Here is a 15,551-nt window from a genome sequence, read left to right as displayed (position 1 = left end):
TAACTTCATTTTGGATTTCTAGCCTACAGAACTACGATGGAATACATTTCTTAGGTTTAAGCGACAGATTTGTCGCATCACAGATTTGTCGAATCTGTCGCATCACAGATTTGTGATGATTTGTTATGACAGCCCTAGAAAACGAACATAGTTGTCTCCTTCAGAATCTTCTTATTGCTTATTCCACGAAGTTGAGGCTCTTCCTCATAAAGAATATGTAGTTATATGTTGTATACTGTTATCGCTATTACTCATTAAATGCAGTATCCATTAGGACAGGTTTTATTCAATCATTTGTTTGATTTTTCTGTCCACTGTACATACAAGAGGAAGTGGTGGCTTTTTTTTTTTTAACATTTAATAATGTGGTTCTTCAGGATACAACATCATTCAGCACCTTGCCAAAATTCAACTAAAATTTTGAAATCCTAGCATCTTGGTAATTAAGACCTGTTATAAAACAAGAATGCCAGAATATACACAAGATTCGCCGCAGCAAACGTTGAAGTTAATCTCTCACACATCTTGGAACCATAGATAGGAATAAACTAGAATACCTCAACAGCATTTTTATTGGATCAGCTGTATAATGATCTCACCTCACATCCACGAATAACAGAAGAATCATAACGAGCTAGGGATTAAATAGAAAAGACTTCCTCCAGCACTAAGTTTGCAGCAGAGTTCAAGTTCACACTGCGCATCTCTAGAAAAAAAGAACTTTCAGGGGACACAGTTCTGTATGTTGAGTCTCCATAAATCCCAGGATAATCATTATTTTAAGAAGGTGAATACTTTTTCTAGACCCTGAAATGCTATTTCTGAATTTCCAAATTTTTATTAATTAATTACTGAAACACACCTGGTAGAGATGATGAGGAAGCCAGTGTTTTTCAGCTTTGTATGGGTAAAAACAGATGAGAAAGTTATGTTTATTTCTTCTAGGTATTGCCAGAAGACCAGGATTTCTGCTAATAAGACTGTGGCTAATACAGTAAACTTCTCGATCCATCTTCTACTTGTGTGATTCCCTTCCAAATATTTACATATATACTGAACAATCTAGTTTCATTAGCACTTTATATTAAGCATTCATAACTAGTAGTTTGGAAAAATTATTTAATATTATGACATTTATAAGTAATAAAACAGATATCATGTAATATATCACTTCAAATAGATAGGAGATATGTCTACAAAATACTTTAGGGAATAGTTTTCTCCAACATGGATGTAGAAAATATGTCTACCCATATTCCATGTTATATACCAGAGCTGAGTATGTAGATACATCCATACCCTTCCTCTCTTATGTTTATATTTAATATATACTTGATAGCTAAAAGCTAAATACTACTTGTCTATCCTAATAAGGATTAACAAATGTAGAGATTGATTCCCTGTTTTTTTTCTTAAAACAAAGGAGTTTATTGTTTTATTTATTTCACCTATATTTTCCTTTTAAAATTGCCTTTTGGTGCACCTGGGTGGCTCAGCCGGTTGAGCGTCCAGTGTCAGCTCAGGTCACGATCTCATAGCTTGTGGGTTTGAGTCCCTCTTCAGGCTCCGTGCTGACAGCTCAGAGCCTGGGGCCTGCTTTGGATTCTGTCTCCCTCTCTCTCTGCCCCTCCCCCACTTACTCTCTCTCTCTTTCTCTCTCTCAAATATAAATAGTAAAAAAAATTAAAGTTTCCTTTTTTAAAGAATATATTTGCTATTAATATTTAAACTGTTTTGATTTATTGGGAAACACATTGTTATTTATTGGAATTTACTGGAAACTCAATTCAAATTTTCTTTAATGGAGAATAACTCCATTAAAATGAGTTGAAAATCCCACAGGTATTTTTTTTAAATTAAAAATTTATTTTAATTCCATTATAGTTAACAGACAGCATTATAGTCAGTTCAGGTGTACAATATAGGGATTCAATAATCGCACATATCACCCAGTGCTCATCAGAAGTGCTCCCCCTTAATTCTCATCACCTGTGTCACCCTCCCCCCCCCATCTCCCCTCTGGTAACCAACCATCAGTTTGTTCTCTATAGTTAAAAGTCTGTTTCTTGCTTTGTCTCTCCCCGCTCCCCCCTTTGCTTGTTTGTTTCATTTCTGAAACTCCCCATATAAGTGAAATCATGGTATTAGTCTTTCTTTGACTTATTTCACTTAGCATTATACTTCATGGCTCCATCCATATCATTAAAAATGGCAAGATCACATTCTTTTTTATGGCTGAATAATATTCAATCAATGGACACTCGGGCTGCTTCCATTATTTGGCTATTGTAAATGATCAAAACTACCTCACGCCTGTCAGAATGGCTAAGGTCACATCCACAGGAAGCAAGTGTTGGAGAGGAAAAATCAACCCTGGTGGAGACAGTGGAAACTGCTGCAGCCTCCGTGGAAAACAGTGTGGAGCGTCCTCAAAGCGTTAAAAATAGAACTACCCTATGATACAGTAATTGCACTACCAGGTTTTTACCCAAATAATACAAAAACACTAATTGAAGGGATACGTGCATCCCTATGTTTATAGCAGCATTATTTACAATTCCCAGGATGTCTTAATCCAGGCTATTGCTTAAGCCAGAGGCTCATTATGTCACCTGGTCAGTCCCCTGTCCATGCCTCACCTCTGTTTCTCATGCAGCAACAAGTGAAAGCACGATACTTTTGGGAGCTCTCAGTCTCTATTTTCTCAGGTTTAACTTTAATTCTAACAGCAAGAAAATGCGTCTCTTGGAAAAGTCTAAGCATCATTACATTTCCTTGTCTCTGATGCGGCTACTTGTCGGTACTAGTATGTGTGCCCAGAAAACTTAAATGTTTCCGTTAGATACACACGAGTCACCGCCCAGCCTGGAGGCAGAGGTGGTATCAACCTTAATCACAGGGTGTGGCCTGAAATTCGAGGGTGGAGCGGATCCCCGGGGAAAATCAATGCATGTAAGTAGACGCCGGGTGAACAGATGTTATGGCTCCCTAAACAACAACCATCCGGTAATCTTTATGACACAAAATGGATGTTGAATCTCCAAACACATTTAATTCTATGTTTCAACTTGACAAAATGAAGATTTTTGTGTAGATTTTATATCTGCTGATCTCAGATGACTTAGGAACTTCCTAATTGTCTTTATCATCTTGGATTTGTCAATATTGGCCTACTACATTGTTAAACTCTTCTCATGTATATGTAGCTTTGCATGTCTGTGTGATGGGGGTGGAGGAATGTTTTATATACTGTGTGTATGTGTGTATATATTCATTATATATAATATATATAAAATAGGCATATGTAATATATATAGAATAGATATGCATTTCTATAGTGTGCCCAAGGCAAATAAAATGGTGGGACATATTCCTCTGCTTAAGAATCATTCTGTCCATTTTGTACATGAAGAGGAGATTTATTTTCAGGTTGTATACCAATAAAAGTAATTCTATTCCAGTGGTGAGGGGAACATTGATTATACTGTGCAATGTCTGCAATACAAAGACATAAAAGTACAGAGCAAGCTGTTGCCATTCTTAGGTAAAGAAGCAATCAACAAGTATTTTGCTGCAGATGCTAACAGAAACCTTCCAAAATAACAATTTGGAGCAGGCTCCATAATTAAAGAAACTAAGCTATATAACTAACATACTCCAAGAATAATCTGAATTGATGGATAACATCCCTAAAACAACATAGAAAGGTACTTTAATTTCAGTGCAAATGAATTTGGGCAGAGATGAACAACAGGATGTAAGGATAAAGCAGGTAGGAAAAGTCATAACATGACAATTCCTTTAGCTACAAAAACTGAGTATAACCACCAGATCCTTGGAGGGGAGTTAATTTAGGAGATCCCATGACTTCTTCGGTGCCTTCCCACTATTTCCACAGCACACGGACTTTTGCTGAGCACGTCTGCTCCCGAGGCCCACCAGCATCTTCAGAACGGGCCCTGGAGCTCCATCCTGATGCCAGGGACCTGTGAGGCGGTGGACACAGATTTTAGAATCTCAGAACCTCAGCTTTCTTCCCAGTATCTCTCCCCAACAGCCACTTTTCTCTTCCAGTGCCTACACTTAGAATGATCTCAGAGAATTAGTAGATTTCAAGTAGATTTCACTTGTTTCCCCCAAATTTCACCAGAGGCAAATGCGCCCATGTACTTATTTACTTCATACGGAATACTATACGAATACCATATGAATACCTCTCCTCTCCAGGTAAGGATTTCTTTTTTCTGCACTCAGTCTGAATCGTCATTTCCCAGGAGGAAGCTATGACATGAATCTACTAACTTTAGCATTTAAAAGTCGCCATTACAGACTTCTTTGTTGACGAGTTGATTTGACCATAGGCTTCATGAGGACAGCTGTTAGGCTGTGTGCCTTGCCATGTTTATATACCCCGTCTATGCTGTGTCTGAAATAGTTTGGCTATCTCAATGTTTATTTCTGATTGCTTCCAGTTTTCCCTCTTGTATTGCTAAACATCTACATTTTCTTGAATCTCTAATAGATAGAGCTCCAGATAATCTTTAGATGCCGGAAAATAAATGCGCTTATGTAAGACCTAAATTTGGAGCTGATTTCATTGAGGAAGAATGGCAGCAAGAAATTATAGAGCGGGCAAGCCCAGTCATAAGGTGACATCTATCCCCAGCTTATAGCTAAGGTGGATGATCATGCAGGCAGCGATCAAACCATGTCACTGTACTCTGTCTCTTCCTGACACATTCTTTGGAGAACTCATTCCTCAGTTAGGCCTGCTCTGTAATCCACCAGAGGCCATTCCTGTACATCCAACATGGAGTTTGACCCCCAAGTCCTTCCAAGTCATCTGATTCCTTGTATTATTTACCTTTCTCTTAATTCATCTATTTTTTGATACCTACAACCAAACTGCAAGTATTCAGCAAATTTTGGTTGAATCAATCAATAAACAAATGAAAGAGTAGATATAATGTGAATTTAAATGATTTTTTAATCTATAATAGACGAGATTACCTTTCACCCTTTATAAAATTATGTCTTAATATTCCTCTGTTCTTAGTAAAAGATATGTTATGAACACATGTGAAATAAGTATTGGGATGGATTGCTCTATCTGAAAATTCATATTGCCCAATCACAGAAAAAACTGAATACTTTTTAATCTAGTTCTGAGAAACATACACTGATACTTCTTCTACAGCCATTAAAAATAAAAACTAAAAGGGATTTTTTTCTTCCAGTGGATTACATACTAATAAGGAAAATGCGGATAAGATAAATCTAATAAAAAGAATGGAAAAGGCATTCCTCATATGGTACAAGCTAAGCTAATAAGCAGTGACTCATTCAAATATAAAGACTAGAAAACATTAAAACTCAGATAATTATCTGGAGAAAAGGACACATTTGGGTTTTAAAATTTTGTAAATCCAACTTTTCCTTCTTTCTTTTTTTCCTATTTGTATACTGAGCCAAAGGACATAGTTCTAATTATGAAATGCTCATTAATATGGGTAAAAAACATTCCAGCTACGTCTGCCCCAATTGTGCCAAATAAACAGTTTCTTTGGGAGAAATTGAATTAATTCTATCTGGCTTAAGGTAGGATAATTAATTCTAACTGGCTTAAGGTAAAATTATTCTTGTAATACAGACTCAGCCGGCTAATTATTTCTCCATATGTTACTGTCCCCCACACCTGCCTCACCTTGGCAGCACAGACCTCTCACATTTCCCTGAGGTTTCTCTGGGTTGTCAAGGACATGCCACCAAAACAGCCACCAACTTGCCTCCAGGGCAGAGAACCACATTTTCAAGCATTAATGCAGTAGATTAGAAAGATAAATTTCATTTGTGATATTTATTCAAATTAACTATGAAGTATATAAAACATCCTCAAAAGTAACTTGAAATTACCATTAACAAAAGATATTTACCTTAATCACTAAAGTTACACACACACACGCACACACACATGCACATACACTTCAATAATGCCAAATCAGAAATAACCAAAGGTCATTTATAGTTATCACAAAAGGCATTATTATTTATTATTATTTATTGTTAAAATAATTTTTTAAAGTTTTTATTCAAATCCCGGATAGTTAACCTACAATGTAATTAGTTTCAGTGTAAAATATAGTGACTCAACATTTCCGTCCAACACCTGGTGTTCATCACAATTGTACTCCTTAATCCCCATCATCAACTTAACTCCCACCCACCTCCCTTCTGGTAACCAACGGTTTGTTCTCTATAGTTAACAGTCTGTTTCTTGGTTTGACTCTCTCTCTTTTTTTCCCATTTGCTCATTTGTTTTGTTTCTTAAATTCCACATATGAGTGAAATCATATGTTTTCCTTCTCTGACTGATTTATTTCACTTAAGATAATCCTCTCTACCTCCATACATGTCATTGCAAATGGCAAGATTTCATTCTTTTTTTTTAATGTTTATTTATTTATTTTGAGAGAGAGATAAGCACATGCATGAGAGCAAGGAAGGGGCAGAGAGAGAGGGGTAGAGAGAATCCCTAGCAAGTTCCACACTGTCACCGCAGAGCCTGATGTGGGACTTGATTCCACAAACCATGAGATCATGATCTTAGCTGATATGTATATATACATATGTGTATATATGTGTGTGTACATGTGTATATATATACATATATGTGTATATATGTGTGTGTGTACATGTGTATATACATATATACATATCTTCCTTATCCATTCATCAGTGGATGCCTAACTACGTTTTAAAAAATATATTCATTCCTACTTCTCAAGTTACATGCCTATTAATTTAGAATTTTTATTTTAGGAAATCACCCTATCTAGTATAGTTGGACCATGATCCAACTTCAAGAAACATTGCTCTAGGAGACAAGAACATCTAATTTACCTTTAAATCTCTTCTCTCCACCATGTGAATTTAACTGAACATACATGGAATAACATGATTTCAGAACACTAGAAAAGGAGCTGAATGTGAAATATGAATGTGATTTGTAATTATTTGTTTTTGATTGACTTTCTATTCATTTCACACTAAAATAGAACCACCTTTACACACACACACACACACACACATACACACAAAAGGAAGTATGTAATGGAGGATTCAAGTTGGTTAAAAAGCAAAGAGGTTATTTTTGTTAGTTACTAATATATTGATGCTTCCTGTTTTCTGTTTTCCTAGAATTTACAGAGAATTAGAAAAGCTGCCAAATGCTGTGGGGGTTTAAATACCATTAAATTAAGCACAATAAAATGATAGGGACACACAAAGAGATGGGCAGTGGAAGAGAAATAAGAATGAAAATTCTCTCAATTATGTCAACAACCATATTAAGTTTAACTGTGTGAATTAAGAAGAAATAAATCCAGCAAGTGGAAAGAGTACACTAAGCTGGATCAGGAGCCAACAACTATTTTAGTGAAAATAACCTGAAATTCTAGAGAAATATTACATTGTCCTCATGAACCCAAATTAGTGCTTTTATTTAAGCCTAGTAGCTAAATTTTGGAAAACATAATAAGATAATGGAATTTTGGTGCTGGAAGAATTTCAGCGTGAATCTCTAGACTCTTTTCTTAAAAATGAGGAAACTAAAGCACAAGGAGTATTACCTGGTCAAAATATTGAGTATGAACTAGGATAAGAATTTTATTCTTTCATTCTCTAAACTCTGGTCCTATTTTCCATTATGGATGTACTGAATCACATATGTAGCAGTAACCACTTTTATTGAATAATGATGTGGATAATATTTGGAGTCTTTGTTATAAAGGTACTAAATTCCATTCATAAGGACTCTGCTGTCAGACCTAATCACCTTCCCAAAGCGAAACCCCCAAATACCATCACATTTGCAATAAAGTTTCAACATATGAACTTTGTTTTTTATTTTTATTTTTTTAAATGTTTTATTTCTGAGAGAGAGACAGCATGAGCATAGGAGGGTCAGAGAGAGCGAGACACAGAATCTGAAACAGGCTCCAAGCTGTGAGCTAGCTGTCAGCACAGAGCCTGTCACGGGGCTCCAACCCACGAACCGTGAGATCATGACCTGAGCCGAAGCTGGATGTTCAACCAACTTAGCCACCCAGGCGCCTCATCAACATATGACTTTTGGAGAGACACAAACATTTAGTAGATCTCAGTATTGCCAAAAGTCAGCTACAGATTCAGTGGAGCCCCTACCAAAAACACCCTGTTGCATTTTTTGGCAGAAATGGAAAAGCTGATCTTCAAATTCATATGGAATTTCAATTGCCTTGAAATATCCAAAATGATATTGAAAAAGAAGAACAAAGTTGGGGGAGGCTTATGTCTTGATTTCAAAATTCACTGCAGAGATACTGTTATCAGAAGAATGTGGCCCTGGCATATGGTAACCACGTAGACTAATGGAATGAAATCGAACCTGCAGAAATAAGCCTCTACAAACTACTGATTTGCAACAAAGGTGCCATGACCATTCAATAGGAGAAAAACAGTCTCTTCAACAAATAGTGTGGGAACAACTGGATATTCGTATATCAAATTATGAAGTTGGATTCCTATCTTATACTATAATATAAATTAACTGAAAATAGGCAAAACTATAAAAGTCCATATTCTTCAAAGTTTAATCTATTCTTTTTACTTTTAACTGTCTTTTTAAAAAAAATTAAATATAATTTATTGTCACTTTCTTACACCATACACAAAAATAAAAGTCTTAGAAGAAAATGTAGGGGCTAAATCTTCATGCCTTGGATTTAGCCATGGATTCTTAGAAATGAAATTTAAAATCACAAACAACAGAAGAGAAATGGACGCATTGGATTTTATCAAAATTAAAAACTTCATACATCAGAAAACATTCCCAAGAAAATGAAAAGACAACCTAAAGAATGGTACAAAATGTGGGGAAATCAGATACCTCATAAGAGTTTAATATCCAGAATACATAGAGGCCTCTTACAGTTCAGCCACAGAAAGGGAAACAACCTTATGTTTAAAAAAAGGGAGGGAGGTAAAGAATTTGAACAGACGTTTCTCCAAAAAGGATATCTAAGCACACAGAAGGATTTATAACATCATTAGTCATGAAGAAGATGGAAATCAAAACCACTATAAGATACTAAGAGCTCTGAGGCTACAGAGATCTGGGAACTCTCATACACTGTGATAGGAATGTGATGGCTAAGCCACTGTGGGGAGCAGTTCCTCCAAGCATTCAATATGGAACTAGCATATGACCCTGAAACTCTAACTCTAATATATATTTAGGTATATCCCTAAAATAATTGAAAATAGATACTCAAACAAATGGATGTACATGCGTGTTTATAATAACACTGCTCAAAAGAGCTAAACGATGAAAACAACCCATCAGCACATAAATGGATGAACAAATCGTTGTATTTCCATAGAATCAAATACTGTGCAACCAAAAAGGAGATTGAAGTACTGATGTACACATGAACCTTGAAAACCTTATGTACGTTAAAGAAGCCAGACACAAAAGGTTACAAGCTGTATGATCCCATTCATTTGAATTCTTTTTTTTTTTAAATGTTTTATTTATTTCTAGGAGAGAGAGAGAGAGAGACAGCGTGAGCAGGGGAGGGTCAGAGAGAGAGGGAGTCACAGAACTCTGAAACAGGCTCCAGGCTCTGAGCTGGCAGTCAGCACAGAGCCCGATGCGGGGCTCGAACCCACGAACCGCGAGATCATGACCTAAGCGAAAGTCGGACGCTTAACCAACTAAGCCACCCAGGCTCCCCAATCCCATTCAAATATCTAGGTGGGCAAATCCATAGACACAGCAAGCAGACTTACTATTGCTAGAAGATTTGGGGAGCAAGGAATAGGAGTTACTATAAAATGCTTACTGGGTTTCCCCTGCATGTGGGGAATAAGTTTAGGGATTCCCTGAGCCTGCACTGATGGGTTAACAAGGCATAAAGAATTAGAAAGCCATGGGTTGCTCACACCCAAGTTTGGGTAAACAAGATTAGGTAAATAAGTATAGAGAAGGCAGGGCAGAGACACCAAGTATAGAGAGGGTGTGGCAAAGGCCCCAGTACAGAACAAAGGTATATAAAATAAACAAGATTAGGTAGGTATTCAGGGCGAAGGTGCTCCCCAACTTAGTACAGGAGCAGAAAGCTGCTTTCACAGGAAGGAAAGACCAAATTAGGTAAACAGGTAAATAGGGCTGTAGACTCTGCAGGGCTTAGTTGCCCAGAGAGGATATAATTAACAAAAGAAAGGTGCCTTGTTGACCCTGAGGGTACTTGCGCTGTCTTGTTCCCTTGACCAGTTTAGGTAAACAGAGGTGGTGCCTCATATCTTCTGTAAACCAACTTGACAATAAACTAAGAAAAAAACAAAACAAAACAAAACAAAAAAGTCACTGACTTCTTATCTACTATTAAAAAAATAAAACGATAACTTCATTTGTAAAAAAAAAAAAAGAAAGCTCATTTATGTTATTATATACTGGGCTTATTATTTTTAATGGATAAAATAAAATATTTTTTTCTCAAAAAACAACAACCACCACCTTCCACCCGGTTGGATCTTGTTTTGTATTAACCCAAACCCCTAACCCCGCATAGCTTCAAGATCCCCTTTCCCTCACATTCGTGAGTTAATGTTCATTGTCTCTTTGTGCACGTCCATCACCATTTTTTAAGCCCTTTGATCCTAATAAAAATGGAGCAAAGACCCTTAATCGGGCTCTTGTCTTTTCCTGGATATTAGCTGTCTCTCGCATTTTAATCCTGGGTCTTGCTTTCTTGCTGGAGGAGAAAGAACTCAACACCCATTGTCTGTGCCACCTGGGGATGATGAAAATGTTTTGGAATCAGTTACAGGTGGTAGTTGCAAACATTGTGAATGTATTAAATACCACTAAGTTATTCACTTCAAAATGGTTAATTTTATGGGAGTGCCTGGATGGCTCAGTTGGTTAAGTATCGGACCCTTGATCCAGCTCTGGTCTTGATCTCAGGGTCATGAGTTAAAAAAAAAAAAGGTGAATTTTATGTAATATAACTTCAGTTTAAGAAAAAGAAGAACAAAATAGTGAGTGTCTCAGACCTATGGGTTTCCCCTTCGTCTTACAGTTTTATGTTTAATTTGAATTTTAGCTTTAGTTTTAAAGAAATATTATAACCATAGTTTTTTTGTCATTTTAAATAAGATGCTAAATATTATTTTCTATCACTGTTTTAAATCAAGCTAATATAAATCAACTGATAACAGCTATGTGAAATGCCAATCATTCTGCAATAATATAGTGGATTATTAGAGTATGTTAGGCATATCAAACAGAAAATGATATAATTTCATATCTGTATGTCACAATTTATATTATAAAATTACATGAAGTTCTAAATCTATAAAATATAAGTGACCTATAGTGTCAAAATTTGCATCTTGGTTTTAATTGGCTGTGGGGTAAAATATCATTGATCTGGTATACATGAAGGAAATTTTAAAGGATATTATAAGCCTCCAACAAAATTATCGATCTCATTGCCCTCTAACATAGAATAAAAAAGAGAGTATAAGAATTAAAGCTAAATCAAAATATACAATAGAATTTAATGAAAATAGAACATACATTTATTTATTTATTCACTTGACACACATTTATGCAGGTGTGCCAAACACTGAAGAAAGGGCTGAGATTTACTATTCATAATCTTATTTTAACAAGCTATGATACCATTGTTTTTTATAAGAAACAGTGAAACTCCACCCAGTGATAATATATTTGTAGAAATAATGCTTCATAGGTACAGAATCTTATTTGTCTCTTTTCTCCAGTGGAGAATCACAAAGCAGAAAGAAAAACAAAACTTTTACTTTTGAGTTTATAAAAATCAATCCATTGTCTGTGTTTACATGTGTGTTTGGCTGCATGAATGCATGTGTGTATTTAAGGGTGAGTGAGGGCAGTCATTATGTGAGAGAAAATGCCACCCTATTTTGTAGTATGTTGGTTTATTTTAATTCAGTGTGAACTTTCAGTAGATACCTCTTTATGATATTAACAAGTGGTATTTAAGAGTCTATCTCTGCCAACTTCAGAAATTCTTGGAGGAAAGAACATTGCTCTGTTCTACCCACACAATCAAATTCACTTTTGCTAAAATGTATACAAACTCATGGATGTGTTTCTAAGTTTTATGAAATAACTGAATTATCAATTCATGAAAGACACTCATGTGTAGATTAGTGTTTTGCTACAACTAAGACATTCTTCAAAATGATTTTCATTTTTATACACCAAAATATATTTCACATACAAAAGGGTTAAAATTTTCCATTTCTATAAAAGTCTCTACAGTAATATAAATTTTTACTAATCACTATGTTAAAAATGAAAATTTCTAGTGTACCTCAGAAGGCAAAGCTATGTAAGAATGGTTAAAGAAAAATATGAAATGACCCTGTCTGATAACATCAAATTATGTTATTTTATATTTAAAATTATTATTTACTACAGTATAAGAATAGATATAATTATATTTATTCTTAAATTATTCAATAATTTTAGGAGCATTGAAGGTTTTGAAAGAAAAGTGATGAATGAGGAAGTTAACAAATCCATAGGTGTGCCTGCTAAGCCTCTGAATGAAAATAAAACATTTCTGAGGATAAAGTTACTAAGTGAAATAAATATAATGTCATTCCTATTCAAGAAATGGACACTGTCAGTAATGTAAATTCATTAGGAATTGACTTTGATGGCCTTTCTACTCTTAGATTAATTCATCATTTTCCTGAGACACATCAATTACCACTCTGTCACATGAGCTTTCTGAAAATGACCCATTATGTGACCTGAAGGAAGATACTTAGTCGCCAGAACGTTTTAAGAAAACAAGCCTCCAAAAGGCTCCATGAGAGGCATGATGACTAGTTCATGGGGCTTTCCCCAGTAGAATATTGACCACTTTTTCCAATAGCATTTCACTTCAAAAAGTATTATTTGGAATGGAGAATACGGAGACTGTATATCAACAGAATGTACAAAACTTCATGTCACTGAATAAAGTGAGTAAAGCAAATCAGCATTTATAGACATTATTTTCAGAAAAATAGTTGGGAGTTACAATTCTACTTTTTATTTATGACAGCAAAATCAGGACATATTTTGATTATTTTGTTATGTCCTCTCACTTTATAGTGGGTACTAATTACACTTTTCCCTTCTTTTTCCCTCATTTGTCTTCTCTCACCCTCTCTTGCTCTCTCCTCTTCTCTCTGTCCTCTTAAAAGTTCCTGGAAGTGAACAAAGGGAGGAAGGGAGGTGGAAATAAAAGCTCAAAAAGAGATCAGAATTGGTGAAGTCCTTAAACTTTTTTCTTTTTCTTTTCACCAAGCCCTGGTGAAGATGTTCTTTTCTTAACCTCAGGATTTATGGGGTGTCTTGAAGCTTACTTCTCTGTGTCTCTCATAGGCGTGGTCCCATCCCTCATATATCATACTGATTAGTAATTTTCCAATCTGTTCATTTAAAGTTCAGATGTACTGCTGTTTTTTTTTTAATTGTAAAAAACTCTGATGCACACATAGCCTTAACATAGGACATAAAAACAACCACAAGATGGACATTCATATGATGATGAGATCATTTATGTTAAGGAGAATCTTTGTCTTTAACAGTGCAATTTAAAATTAAAAGATATTTTCTTTAAGAATCTATTCCCTATAATACTAAAGCCAAAACATATGCAAAAATCTTTGCAAAATATAGCACTATGTATTTCAAATATACATGTGAAATTCCTCCCATCTTGTATAATAAGGACTTATAGAAAATAATCATCAAATAACGAGAATGTTAAAGTTTAAAAAATTAACACAATTTACTGATATGGAGATTTCTATGAATACCAGGTAATTTTGTGTCTGTCATAGACATTTGTTAAATGTGATAGATAAAAATATGATGTAGTAAGAGACCTGATAGCTCTTTTACAGACTGACAATTGAATGGTTATTATTTTATCATTTACATGCCAACACTTATTTCCACTATCTCTCTCATATATATTACTTATATTCACATAGATACATGGTACTTCTATATGATAATTATATACCTATATACACATGATATTCCTTTATGGAACTTACATACATATAAATTAGGTTTTATTAAAAGAATGTCAAAATTACAATTTAGCTTCACGTTATAATAAAATTTACACTATTCCCTGGACTCAGGCATGTTGTATGTGCAGCTCTGATTCGTTTGGCACTTGGGGGCAGAATCGTGATCCCAGTGGGGATCTCTGTGGCACCAGGAACTCTAACCTGAAGCTGCTCTATGGTAAGTAATTATTTTAGTTCATGTAGTGAGTCTGAATTCTTAATGAAGAGTGAGAATCACCAGCACTTCTTCCTGGTCATCAAGATAATATATACTGAAGGAATAGTTTTCTGATGGATGAATACACCCACTGGTTTGGTTAGGGCTTCCAGAATCTTCTCAGTTTCCAAGTTCTGTTCAGTTCTAAGCTGAAGAACTACACTTTTTCCAAGACCCCAGGTATGGACTCTGTGTCCTGTTGACAGGACACGTCAGTTGGCACCTATGCCAGTTCCAAACAGCCCCCAATCAACCCTCCTATTTCCTAACTGACGTACTTGATTATGTTATAACGTTTTGATGTAACTAGATAGGAATCAAAATGAAATAGGATGAATTACTTCATCTGTATTCCCATTCTACTTTATTCTTAGCAATCATCATGACGTACTATGGATAATAATTTATATATTTATCTCCCTCTATAGACTTTAAGCCCATTCTGGGCAAGGGTAATGACTCATTGAACTTCACATCACCCAGCTTCTACAGCAGTGAGTATAACATAAAGGCTTATTAATTCAGGTGAGTCAAACACACACAGGTATTTTGATGATCAAACTTGTTTCATAATTGAAATATTTCTGTTTCTGCAAGTAGAAAAACATAAACATGTCTCAACAGATGTTATGTGTGTCAGAACCACTATTAGGGCTGGTTTCATGTAACATTTTGCTCTAACAGAATGGGTATTTGCACTGCCAAGTCACAAAACACGAATGCAATTTAATCTTGTTTTTGCAGTTAATCTCTAGAATCACAAAATTGATATGGAATTCAATTTTTCTGGCCATTTAGCTTTTAGAGTTTATATGAGTATAACTACTTATATAATTAAAAGATATGAGCTTATCAAACTCACTTTTAACTCACTGGTAAAGAAAAGAAATGAAAAAAGAACTGCATTCAGATACTATACCTACTTTAAAGGAAGAAATAGAAACATGATGTAAATGTTTTGCAGCACGTTGACACTAAAACACACAAACTGCAACTGCCATTAAGAGATTATTTTTAAAATCTAAAAATGATTTATTAAAAAAAATTCTACCTATAGGAGTAATTTTGTCTAATGGCTTTGGGATAAAATAATTCCAAAACAACCTAAATTTCTCAAAGTCAGATTTTGAATTTAATTGCAGTTTTAACATTTATGTTAAACCCTACAAAA

At 35.1% G+C, this 15,551-nt stretch overlaps 1 protein-coding gene across 2 annotated transcripts in view; it reads right to left on the bottom strand.

The window, feature by feature from the left end:
* Positions 1-3,690: 3,690 nt before the first annotated feature.
* CCDC102B (coiled-coil domain containing 102B) overlaps positions 3,691-15,551 on the bottom strand; it is a 93,292-nt gene continuing 81,431 nt past the window's right edge. The window contains exon 6 of one of the 2 annotated variants that reach the window (XM_039238742.1): positions 3,691-3,986. In XM_039238742.1, coding sequence (XP_039094673.1) covers positions 3,948-3,986 — 39 coding nt within the window. In that variant the 3' untranslated portion in view covers positions 3,691-3,947. Of the gene's footprint in view, positions 3,987-13,122; positions 13,288-15,551 lie in introns of those variants that run through there. The other variant, XM_039238741.1, reaches the window with a different exon arrangement.

Source organism: Hyaena hyaena, unplaced genomic scaffold, assembly GCF_003009895.1.
Source record: "Hyaena hyaena isolate Hyena2069 unplaced genomic scaffold, ASM300989v1 scaffold_145, whole genome shotgun sequence".
Taxonomy (NCBI): Eukaryota; Metazoa; Chordata; class Mammalia; order Carnivora; family Hyaenidae; genus Hyaena; species Hyaena hyaena.
This window is presented reverse-complemented; position numbering and strand designations above follow the sequence as displayed.